This window comes from Peromyscus maniculatus, chromosome 23 (genome assembly GCF_049852395.1).
Source record: "Peromyscus maniculatus bairdii isolate BWxNUB_F1_BW_parent chromosome 23, HU_Pman_BW_mat_3.1, whole genome shotgun sequence".
Lineage (NCBI taxonomy): Eukaryota > Metazoa > Chordata > Mammalia > Rodentia > Cricetidae > Peromyscus > Peromyscus maniculatus.
This window is the reverse complement of record NC_134874.1, coordinates 46242399-46254157: the sequence shown is the minus strand read 5'-3', so window position 1 is coordinate 46254157 and position 11759 is coordinate 46242399. Positions and strand designations below refer to the sequence as shown.

At 48.8% G+C, this 11759-nt stretch overlaps 1 protein-coding gene across 3 annotated transcripts in view; it reads left to right on the top strand.

Moving 5' to 3' along the window:
• The first annotated feature begins 634 nt into the window (after positions 1-634).
• Positions 635-11759, top strand: part of Tnrc18 (trinucleotide repeat containing 18) — a 113636-nt gene continuing 102511 nt past the window's right edge. Inside the window, exon 1 of one of the 3 annotated variants that reach the window (XM_076561348.1) lies at positions 635-731. In XM_076561348.1, the coding sequence (XP_076417463.1) occupies positions 701-731 (31 nt within the window). In that variant the 5' untranslated portion in view covers positions 635-700. The remainder of the gene's footprint in view (positions 732-11759) is intronic. The other 2 variants (XM_076561346.1, XM_076561347.1) reach the window with 2 other exon arrangements.

Below are 11759 nucleotides of genomic sequence, written 5' to 3'. Positions count from 1 at the left end.
CTTTCCATGGGAAAGAGTGATGATCGAACAAAGGCTCCCTCCAAATACCTATGCTGACACCCTAAACCCCACAGGGGATAGTTCGTGAATTCCTTTGCAAGGCTGGACAAAATACCCGGTAACTTATGGAAGGCAGATTTATTTGTGTTCTCCGTTTCAGAGGATTTCAGTTCATAATGGTAGGATTTTCAAGGACGAATAGGATTTTGATAAGCAGAGAAAACACGGAAACTGGAAGGACAGGCCCCGACTGGTTCACAGGTTAAATACTGGGCCTGGGGCATGAAAGCTAGGCCCAGGGCCCTGTCATGCTGAGATAAAATTTTTGCAAGTCAGGAAGCTGTCTCACCGGACACTGTATCTGACGTCACTTCAAACTTGGGCTACCCACTGGGCCATGGAAATGCACTATTTCCCTACTCCAGTCAGTCTTGCAGGAGGGCTGTGTTGGTTGGAGACTGGAGTGTACCAATTTCTTCCCAATTGAAACCTATCCCAGGGCGAGGCTCCTTGGAACTCAGGAAGTAAGCAACACACATGTTTCAGGGAGTCTGAAATTTACCAGATGCACAAGGCCCCTCCCTCCCCAAGGTTACGCAAGAGGTAAGGATGCGGAAGAGAGACTTTAGAGCTGCCTGCCAATCCGGCAGAGAGCTCCAGCTTCTCTGAGTCGCCATCCGGCGGAGACTGACCTTAAGTGATGCAGCTGCCATTGAGCTCTCCATTCTCCTGTAAGTGACCCCAGTACACTCACTGGGTTGCTAAATTGGACTTTGAAAGGATCGTTGCTTTGGTTCCCTGTCTGGGGTTTCTGACTGAGGGAATTGAACACTACCCCATGTTATTCATACTTGGTCTCTGTTATGGTTTGAGTCAGAAATGCCCATACCTCCCCCTACTCACCTCCACCCCCGTACCCACCCCTCCATACCCCCACCCCGAGCCTTGGTCCTCAGTTGGGGGCATTGGTTTTGGGAAATGGAAACTTCCAGAAGTGTGGCCTAGCTGGTAGCAGTTCACTGGGGGATGAAGGTGTGTGTGTGTGGTGGTGGGTTGACAGTTATATTTGCCTCTGATTCCAGTGGGCTTTGTTTCTTAGTGAGTGCCGTGTTCTTCCGCCATACGTTGCTACGACCTCCACCCTGCCCTCCTAGCCACCATGGACTGTATGCTTTTCACTTCATTTTGTCATTTTACCATAGCCATGAGAAAAATAACAAATGCAGTCTCTCATTCTGCATCCTGAGCAGGCTGGAGGTTCTTCTGCTAGCCTTGCTTCTTACCTGCCCTTGTTTATTTGTTTGTTTTCAAGATTTTATTTTATTTTATTTTTTTTTTTTTTTGAGACAGGGTTTCTCTGTGTAGCTTTGCGCCTTTCCTGGAACTCACTTGGTAGCCCAGGCTGGCCTCGAACTCACAGAGATCCGCCTGCCTCTGCCTCCCAAGTGCTGGGATTAAAGGCGTGCGCCACCACCGCCCGGCATTCAAGATTTTATTTTTACACTTGGGAAGCAGAGGCAGGAGGATCTCTGTGAGCTCCGGGCCTGTCAGGGCGACACAGTGAGAAGAAAAACTTGTTTTATTTTATTTTTGTTGTTTTTCATTTTGGTTTTTCGAGACAGGGTTTCTTTATGTAGCTTTGCGCCTTTCCTGGCACTTACTCTGTAGTCCAGGCCGGCTTTGAACTCACAGAGATCTGTCTGCCTCTGCCTCCTGAGTGCTGGGATTAAAGGCATGTGCCACCACCACCTGGCTTTTTTTTTTTTTTTTTTTTTTCAAGACAAAGTTTCTCTATGTAGCTCTGGCTGTCCTGGAACTCTGTAGACCAGGCTGGCCTCGAACTCAGAGCTTCCCAAGTGCTGGGATTAAAGGGGTGGGCCACCACGTCCAGCTAGGAAAAAATATTACTATTTAAAATATTGTGTGTGCACGTGTGTGTGTGTGTGTGTGTGTGTGCTTGTGGGTGCATGTGTGAAGTAACTGAGGAGAGAAGCTGGGTTATGATGGTTATGAGCTGAGATATGGTTCTTGGACCAAACTCTGGTCCTCTGGAAGAGCAGCACAAACTCCTTACCTCTGAGCCAGCTCTGCTTCTCCCTCTTCCTTCCGGTCTGCTTTTCTTTTTCTTTCTGAGGGGGGCTATTTCTGTGCAGCCCTGGCTAGCCTGGAACTTGTTATGTAGACCAGGTGGCTTGAACTGCAGAGATCTGCCTGCCTTTGTCCCCTGGGGGCTGGGATTCGCAGGCCACCACCTAGTGACAAGCTCCAGCTTGCTTCAGTGTACTCTGGAGAGACACCCTCCCCTTCCTGTGCTGGCTCACCTTTGTTTCAGCTGCTTTGTCACCTGTGTGTGACCCCTCCTTGCTGCGGCATGAGCTTCCGCAGAACAAGGCAGCCCCAGCCTTCCAGCCTCTTCCTGGTGGCTCTGAGTTCCACATGGGGAAGCCACCACTGAGGCCAAGCCTGGCTGCCCCTCTGCTTTGCTTTTGAAGTCACACTGTGTTCCTGGTGCAAGAGGGAGTGTTGAGGGCATGTTGTCATTGACGAAGGGGACGTTGTGTGACCGTCCTGGGGAGACATAGTGGGTATACAGTGGGATATGAGGCTTAACCACTGAGCCATCTCTCTAAACCCATGAGGAGGGCCTTTTTATCAAGTCTGGAATTAAGGAGCTAAAGAGGATGGTGAGAAGGGGAAGAGGGAGAAGAAGCAGGGAGGAGGGGAGATTGAAGACAGAGGAGTCGGGGAGGATGGAAGCGAGAAGGGAGTAGTAGGGAATGGGGACGATGAAAGAGAGGGGAGCAGGAAGGAAAGGAGGAGGGAGACTGGGGGAAGCGGGGAAGGGGGGGGTGTCCCGGCATTCTGGATTTGTAGCCCACCACATCCTGAGACAGAGCTGGCCTCCTGGACATGACCACATGTGACCGGGTCTTTCGGTCAGTCCCTGCCTTAGGCAGACCTGCTGGCTCTTTCTGTCCTCTTAGGACTGACGCTCCCAGCCAGTGTGGCTTTGGAGGACTCTCCACCCTTCCTTGTGTAAATCTGAGCTTGACCATGTCCTAACCATATGAAGGAAACCCACATCTACACGAGAGAAGGGGCTCCTGGGACGGGAAACGGCGGTGACAGTGACAGCAGCCAGTGGGCTGCGTTCTAGAGCCATGCATGCCTGGAGAGGTCAGCACTTGGTGGCTGGTTATAAGACTCGGAGTTGGGTTTTTGTTTGTTTGTTTTACAGAGACAGGGTTTCTCTGTGTAGTTTTGGTGCCTGTCTTGGAACTTACTCTGTAGACCAGGCTGGCCTTAAACTCACAAAGATCCACTTACCTGTGCCTTCCGAATGCTGGGATTAAAGGCGTTCGCCACCACCACTTTTTTTTTTTTATCTAGCACCTCACATGTGATAGACAAGTGCTCTGCCCCTGAGCTACATACACAGACCCCCCCACTCCTTTTTTTTAAGACAGGGTTTCTCTGTTTAGCTTTGGAACTCACTTGGTAGTCCAGGCTGACCTCCAACTCACAGAGATCCACCTGCCTTTGCCTCCTGAGTGCTAGGATTAAAGGCGTGCACTACCACCACCCAGCTTCCTTCCCACTTTTTATTTGAAGACTTGTCTCATGTACCCCAGGCTGGACCTAAACTCACTAAGTGGCTTAGGTTGGCTTTGAACTCTTGATCCTCCCACCTATACATCTCAAGAGCTGGGAATATGGGATTACACTGCACTGTGCCCAACTTCTGTAACTCATTTAAAAAATAATTCATTTTTATTTTTATTTTTATTTTTATTTTTATTTTTTGTTTTTCGAGACAGAGTTTCTCTGTGTAGCTTTGCGCCTTTCCTGGAACTCACTTGGTAGCCCAGGCTGGCCTCGAACTCACAGAGATCCGCCTGGCTCTGCCTCCCGAGTGCTGGGATTAAAGGCGTGCGCCACCACCGCCCGGCTCATTTTTATTTTTAAATTTTATTTGTAATTATGTGTGTGCATGGGTTAATGCCAAATGAGTGCAGTGCTTGCAGAGGCCAGAAGAGGGCGTCAGATCCCTTGGCAGGAGCATTTCAGACAATTGTGGGCCACTCCACTGTGGTTGCTAGGAACAGGACTCTAAACCACTAAGCCATATCTCGAGCCTTTAAACCATTTTTAAATCACATTTATTTGTTTATTCCATGTGAGTTTGCTCATGCTTCAGCTGTGTGAAGAGCTCAGTGGACTATTTATGGGAGTGGGTCCTCTCCAACCATGTGGGTCCTGGAGATTGAACTCAGGAAGTCAGGCTTGGTGGCTGTCACCTTTCTCCACTGAGCCATCCCCCTGGTAACTTCTATTTAAGACAGTGTAAGGCCAGGTGGTGATGGCTCATGCCTTTAATCCCAGCACTCGGGAGGCAGAAGCAGGCGGATCTTTGTGAGTTCGAGGCCAACCTGGTCTACAAAGCGAGATCCAGGAAAGGCGAAAAGCTACACAGAGAAACCCTGTCTCATAAAAACAAACAAAACAAAACAAAAACCCAAACAAACAGAGAAAAAAAGACAGTGTAGGCTAGGCATGGTGATGTACAACTTGTAATCCTAGCATTTAGAGGGCTGAGGTAGGAGGATTGCCATGTGTTACAGGCCAGCCTGGGCTACATGGTGAGACCCTGTCTCAGAAACAAATGGCTGGGCAGAGTAATGCCTCAAACCTGTAATGCCTACATTAAGGAGGCTGAGGCAGGAAGACTGAGAATTTGAAGTCAGTCAGGGATACTGCTTAGGGAGGTCTTGTATCAAAAATTGAAAAAGAGGAATTGGCAAGATGGTTCAGTGGGTAGAGGTGCCTGCTGCACACACATATCAACCGCCCATGAGAATCCACGTAAGGGTGGAAGGAGAGAAAGGTGACCCCACAAAGCTGTTCTCTGACAACTACATTTGTGCTGTGGTGTGAGTGCCCCTCCACCTCCATCTCCACACACACACACACACACACACACGCACACGCACACGCACACGCGCACGCGCACACTCACACGCACACACGCACACACACACTTAATAAAATAAAAAGATTAGCCAGGTGGTGGTGGCCCACACCTTTCATCCCAGCACAAGGGAGGCAGAGGCAGGTGGATCTCTGAGTTTGAGGTCAGCCTGGGCTACAGAGTGAAATCCAGGACAGGTAGGGTTACACAAAGAAACCCTGTCTCGGAAAAAAAATTAAATTTTTCATTATATTTTATGTGTATGAATAATTGCTTGCATGTATGCCTATGTACCACATGTATTCCTGGTGCCACAGAGTTCAGAGGCTGTGTTGGATCCCCTAGAACTGGAGTTACAGATGCTTGTCAGCCACTTTGTGTTTGCTGAGAACCAAACCTGGGTCCTCTGGAAGAGCAGCCAGTACCCCTAACCATCTAGCCATTTCTCCAGCCCCAGATAACATTTTTTTAAATCTCTCTCTTTTAAGTCTCTGTGTATGTGATATATGTGTATGTGTGATTTCCTGTGTGTGTGCATGTGAAGGTCAGAGTCCTTGACTTCTACCTTGTCTGAGGCAGGGTCTCTTTTCTTTCTCTCTTTTTAAAATACTTTTATTTTTATTTTATGTGCATTGGTGTTTTCCTTGCATGTATGTCTGCATGAGGGTGTCGGATCCCCTGGAACTGGAGTTACAGACAGTTGTGAGCTACCATGTGGGTGCTGGGAGTTGAACCTGGGTCCTCTGGAAGAACAGTCAATGCTCTTAACCACTGAGCCATCTCTCCAGCTCTCTTTTAAACTTTTTTCTTTTAAGAGAGGCAGGGTCTCTCATTGTTCACCATGGTGTCCCATCAGGCTATCTGGTTAACATGTTTGTTGACTGATTGAGACACAGGGCCTCACTATGTAGACCAGGCTAGCCTCAAACTCACAGAGAACTGCCTGCCTTTGCCTCCGGAGTGTTGGGATTAAAGGCGTGTGCCACTATGCCTGACCCAATTATCAGTATTTTATTTTATGTTATTTCAGACCTTGCTATTCTCTCTCCCCATTTGTTACTAGAGCAAATGTTTTATTCTATTTATTTTAACAGCGTGTGTACACACGTGTCTATGTGTGGGTATGTATATGTGAGTAAGTGCTGGCACTCACTGAAGCAAGGAGATCTGGAGCTGGAATTCATGAGCTGCCTTAGGTAGGTGCTGGGAACTGAATTTGGGTCCTCTGCAAGAGCTGTATATATTCTTTTTTTTTTTTTAAAGATTTATTTATTATGTATACACTGTTCTGTTTGTATGTATGTCTGCAGACCAGAAGAGGGCACCAGATCTCATTACAGATGGTTGTGAGCCACCATGTGGTTGCTGGGAACTGAACTCGGGACCTCTGGAAGAGCAGTCAGTGCTCTTAACCTCTGAGCCATCTCTCCAGCTCAGCTGTATGTATTCTTTTTTTTTTTTTTTTTTTTTTTTTTTTTTTTTTTTTGGTTTTTTCGAGACAGGGTTTCTCTGTGTAGCTTTGCGCCTTTCCTGGAGCTCACTTGGTAGCCCAGGCTGGCCTCGAACTCACAGAGATCCGCCTGGCTCTGCCTCCCGAGTGCTGGGATTAAAGGCGTGCGCCACCACGCCCGGCCTAGCTGTATGTATTCTTAACTGCTTAACCACCTTTTTGGTCTCTTTTTTATTCATTTATTTTGTTTTTTTGAGACAAGGTTTCTCTGTAGACCAAGTTGGCTTCAAACTCACAGAGATCCACCTCACTCTCCCTCCGGAGTGCTGGGATTAAAGGCGTGCGCTCTTCCCTCCACTGCCCAGCTTTTCTTTGTTTGTTTGTTTTGTTTTTGAGACAGGTTCTTATTATGTAGATAGTGTAGACTGGCTTCAAACTCAAGTTCCTCTTGATTCAGTCTCTCAACTAGAAAGCTGTATTGTAAATTGGCTATTCTTTAGTATTCAGTAATAGCCACACAGGACAGACTAAGACACCACGCAGGAGCAGATGCCCAAATGAACAAAATGTAGTCAATCTACATGGCAGATTGTTACCCAAACTTAAAAAGGACATTTTGAGAGACACTCCAACATGGGTGAGCCTGAGGAACAACAGAAGCCCGTCAGGGAAGAACATGGAAGGCCACTGACATGACTCACATGGGTAAAGGCGCTGCCTGCCGAGCTTATCCCCAAGACTCACACAGTGGGAGAGAAGTGATTCCCCAGAGTTGTCCTCTGAGCTCTTAGACACATGTCATGTCATGTGTATATACACACACACACACACACACACACACACACACACACACACACGCACATGCACACGCACACGCACAGAGTCTCAACAAAATAAAACTAAACTAGAGCTGTGGATGATGGGCTAGAGAAGGGACTAGGGAGTTGTATGTAATGGGGACAGAGGTTCAGCTGGAAAAGAAAGAGTTCTGCGGATGTATGCTTGTGATGGTTTTACAATACTGTGCATGTGGTTTTAAAAACTGGTTAGCATGTAGGGCTGCAGAGATGGCTCAATGGGTAAGAGCGCTTGGAGCTTTTGCATAAGACCTGGGTTCAGTTCCCAGCCCTCAGGTCAGATGTATCATAACCATCTCTAAGTCCAGCTTTGGGGGCAACTGATGCCCTCTTATGGCCTGCTTGAGTACTGCATCATATGCACAAATACACACACACACACACACACACACACACACACACACACACACGGTGGGGGGCATATAATAAATAAAATATTTAAATATGGTTAAAATGGCAGGCTAATGACATGTCTCTGCCTTTGTATTTGTGATGAAGCCTGACAGAGTTTGATACTAGGCACTCACATGATAGAAGGAGAGAATCAACTCCTGCAGGTTGCCCTCTGGCCTCCATATTTGCACTGTGGCATGTGCATACTCTGTATATACACACACACACACACACACACACACACACACACACACACACATCATAAACAAATAAATGAAAAAATTAAAAAATAACTAAAACTAGTTAAGCTGGATGTGGTGGTACAAACCTTTAATACCAGCAGCATTCAGAAGACAGAGGATTCCTGGGGCAAGGCAGGGAGCTAAACTAATCAGAATCACCCAGCTCCAGGCTCAGTGAGAGATCCTGCCTTGATAGATAAAGTGGAGAGAGCAAGAAAGACACTTGATGCCAACTTCAGCCCACCATAGGCACGCACAAAAGGTTAAATGGTAATTTTGTTTCCAGAGACAGAGTCTCCTCATGCAGCTCAGGATTGTTTTGAATTTGAGTCTCTGGAGTGCTAGGATGACAGGCCTGTACTATGCCCGGGTAAGCTCCCATTTCCATATAAGAGCATTTTGAAGTATTGTTGCTATAAAGGTGAAATTAACTTTTCCCAGGTAGAACACTGGGTCAAAGTAACTATTCAGGCGCTGGGCGATGGCTCAGTGGGGGTAAGAGGACGTGCTGAGCAAGCATGAGGACCTGATAATTGTAACCTTTGTTCTAGGGACTTGGGGGGCGTGGGTATGAAGACCAGAGGATTGCTGGAGCTTGCAAGCAGCCAGTCTAGCTCTTGGTTCAGTGAGAGACCTTGTCTCAAGGGAATAAGGTGGAGAACGATCAAGCAGGTAGCTCCAGACACCTACCCCTGCACATACACTACACCCCCACACCCCATCCCTACACACAAGTACCGATTGCTCTGAAGTCAAACTTGGTGAACCAAGGAGTTTACAGGACTGAAGTACAGGGGCTATTTGCAGAAGTGTGGGTGACCCTCAAACAGCCCAGTGGATTGTTATTACTTGTATAATCTTGGGAAAAGGTCTGTGACTTCTGTAAACATTTTAAATTGACTTTACTTTGTGTGTCTGAGAGCCCATAGCTTCCCTCTATGACAGAATGTTTTCAATTTTGAGGAGATTTCTTCCACACACAGGAATTAGGGATGGGGACGATGTTCAACCCATAACAGACCCCTCCAGAAGAGAGCGATATACCAGGGGAACAGAGTTGTGCAGGGGGCATGCTGCGGGAGAATCAGGTTTCCAGCAAAAAGAATCAAGAGGGCAGATAGATCTTCCTGGCCAGAGCAGTTCTGGAACTTTCTTGGGAGATAATGTACCATGGCTGCTGAAGCTGGGCATGTACAGGTGGTGGTGAGGTGCCCTTGCCTCCTGTTCCCTCTTCTCTGGGGTGTGGACACAGAGGTGTACTGCCCGAAGCTGCGAAGGGTGGGCGCCTGTCAGGTTTAATCTTGGCCGGTTTGTTTTTGACTCTCAGCCGATGGGAAGGGATTGAAGTGGGAGTAGGGAGCTGGCTGGTGCAGAGGGGAGAGAGGTTTCAAAGCTGCAGCCATGGGAAATGTTTTTCTTTCCTGCTTGAAAGAAAATGCATGCCAATGAAAGATAAAAGGAAAAAAGAAGCGGTGTGTGTGTGTGTGTGTGTGTGTGTGTGTGTGTGTGTGTGTGTGTGTAGAGAGATGAGCATGAGAGAGAGAGACAGAGACAGAGAGACAGAGACCTGGAAGCATACTGGCTCAGGAGATTTGGTCAGGGTCAACCCCTGCCATCTCTTTCCTGGCGTGTGTGTGTGTGTGTGTGTGTGTGTGTGTGTGTGTGTGTATGTGTGTGTGTGTGTCTTTACTTAGATTGCCCCCACTTCCCTGGGTCTTAGGGCTCGCCTGATGAGTGTGTCTGTCTGGCAAAGATGTCAGACAGCAACATGAAGGCGACAGAAACTGTGGGACTGGGAATGAGTGAGAAATCCTAAGACCCAAAGGGAGATGGGATGTGTGATGTCTGGACTTCCAAATTAATATGTACTGGGGTCCATGGATGTGCATAGGAGGGTTGGTGAATGTATATAGGAGGGTCTGTGGATGTGCACAGGAGGAGGGTCTGTGGATGTGCACAGGAGGGTCTGTGGATGTGCACAGGAGGAGGGTCTGTGGATGTGCACAGGAGGGTCTGTGGATGTGCACAGGAGGGTCTGTGGATGTGCACAGGAGGAGGGTCTGTGGATGTGCACAGGAGGAGGGTCTGTGGATGTGCACAGGAGGAGGGTCTGTGGATGTGCACAGGAGGAGGGTCTGTGGATGTGCACAGGAGGGTCTGTGGATGTGTACAGGAGGGTCTGTGGATGTGCACAGGAGGGTCTGTGGATGTGCACAGGAGGGTCTGTGGATGTATATAGGAGCACTTACCTTTCTACCACACCCATCCCTACCCACCGGAGACTCTCCTTGATTTTTCTGATTAAAAAAAAAAAAGCATACTTTAAAAAATTATCTATTGTGTGTATACTGAGTATGTCTATTTTCTCTTTCCACCACCTGGGTTCCAGGGATGGCCCTCAGATTGTCAGTCTTGGTGGCAAGTGCCTTTATCTGCTGAACCATCTAGCTGGCCCTTATTGATTTTTGACAGAGGGAGAGAGAGGGAGAGTCTTGAGTGAGACGTAGACCTCCATTAATCAAACAGCAGAGGATGACCTTGAACTCCTGTTCCCTCAACTTCCACCTCTCAAGTTCCGAGATTGTAGCTATGCACCATTATAAGTACCTGGAAAAACTAAAAACTAGAATTTTATTTCTTTTCCTTCTTATGGAACAAGGTTTCACCACGTAGCCTTGACAGGCCTCCTTCTGACTCCGGAGCGCTGGGATTGAAGGCCCCTGTGGCCTGGAGTACAGCTTAGAGGTAGACAGAGCTCTTGACTAACGTGTGTGAGTGATTGGATTCCATTCACAGCACTAGAAGTGGGCCGGGTGGGGTGGGGGGGAGATCCTACGAGATCCCGAACTCGCAGCCCAAGCAACTTCCTAGCTGAGTGGCTGTGACCTCCGGTATCTCCTCCATGAATTCTTTCTGGACAAACTCAGACCATAGAGCTGCAGCGGCTTCCTTAGGCAACATAGAAGCTGGGAGGGCTCAGCTACAGGGGGTGGGGCAGCCCCAATTTGGAAGCGGCCAGCCCAGATTTGGAGGCACCACGTGGGTTAGGGAGGCGGGAGGCCAGGAGCTGCCTCTGGGCGCCAGGCATGCTGTGGAATTTGCGCCACAGCTCCCTAGCATGCACGGGCCTGCCAGCCAGCCCCGCAGAGGTCCAAACAAAGCTGGGAGCCAGGAGAAAGGGGGAGGGGAAGGAACTTCTGAGATCAGCCAGCCCCCTCCTGGGGCACCGAGTCCCCACCTAGGTGCAGCGCCCCTCCCCAAACACACGTGCTGCCAAACCCTCCATTAGTCACCCCGGCACTCACACACATAAATCCGATTAGTCACACCCCGCACAAACTCGCTGCGGAACACACCCGGTCACACCCAGACAAAGACCCGAGGTCCCCAAAGAGGCCTAGTTTGTCCATCGGGGTCTGTTCCCCATTCCCCAGAGACTAGCCTGGCGTTTTGCGGGGGAGGGCACCGCAGTCTAGGGTTCACAGGCGTTTTCACAGCAGCCAACTCCCCCTTACAGGGCATTGCACCCCTTAAATAACCATAGTAGCCCTTAAGCTCTTTCCAAACTCTCCTTGGGGCATACATGCTACAATATACATCCACCAATGTCCTTGGCCACCCTCTCTTCCGCCTATCTGGGGGTGCGTGGGTTGACACTGGGCCCCCTCCCCCACACCAGTCCTGGGACGGGTCTAGCAGGAAAACATTCCCCCCCAAGGTCACCGCAGCTCTAAAGCGGGCAGCCGGGGAGCTGATTTATTTGCGGTTTCTTTGCAGTAACGCTATCGCTCTGATTCCGGAGGGGGTGGAGAAAAAGAAAAACGCTTGCGGTGGAGTTTAACCTTGGA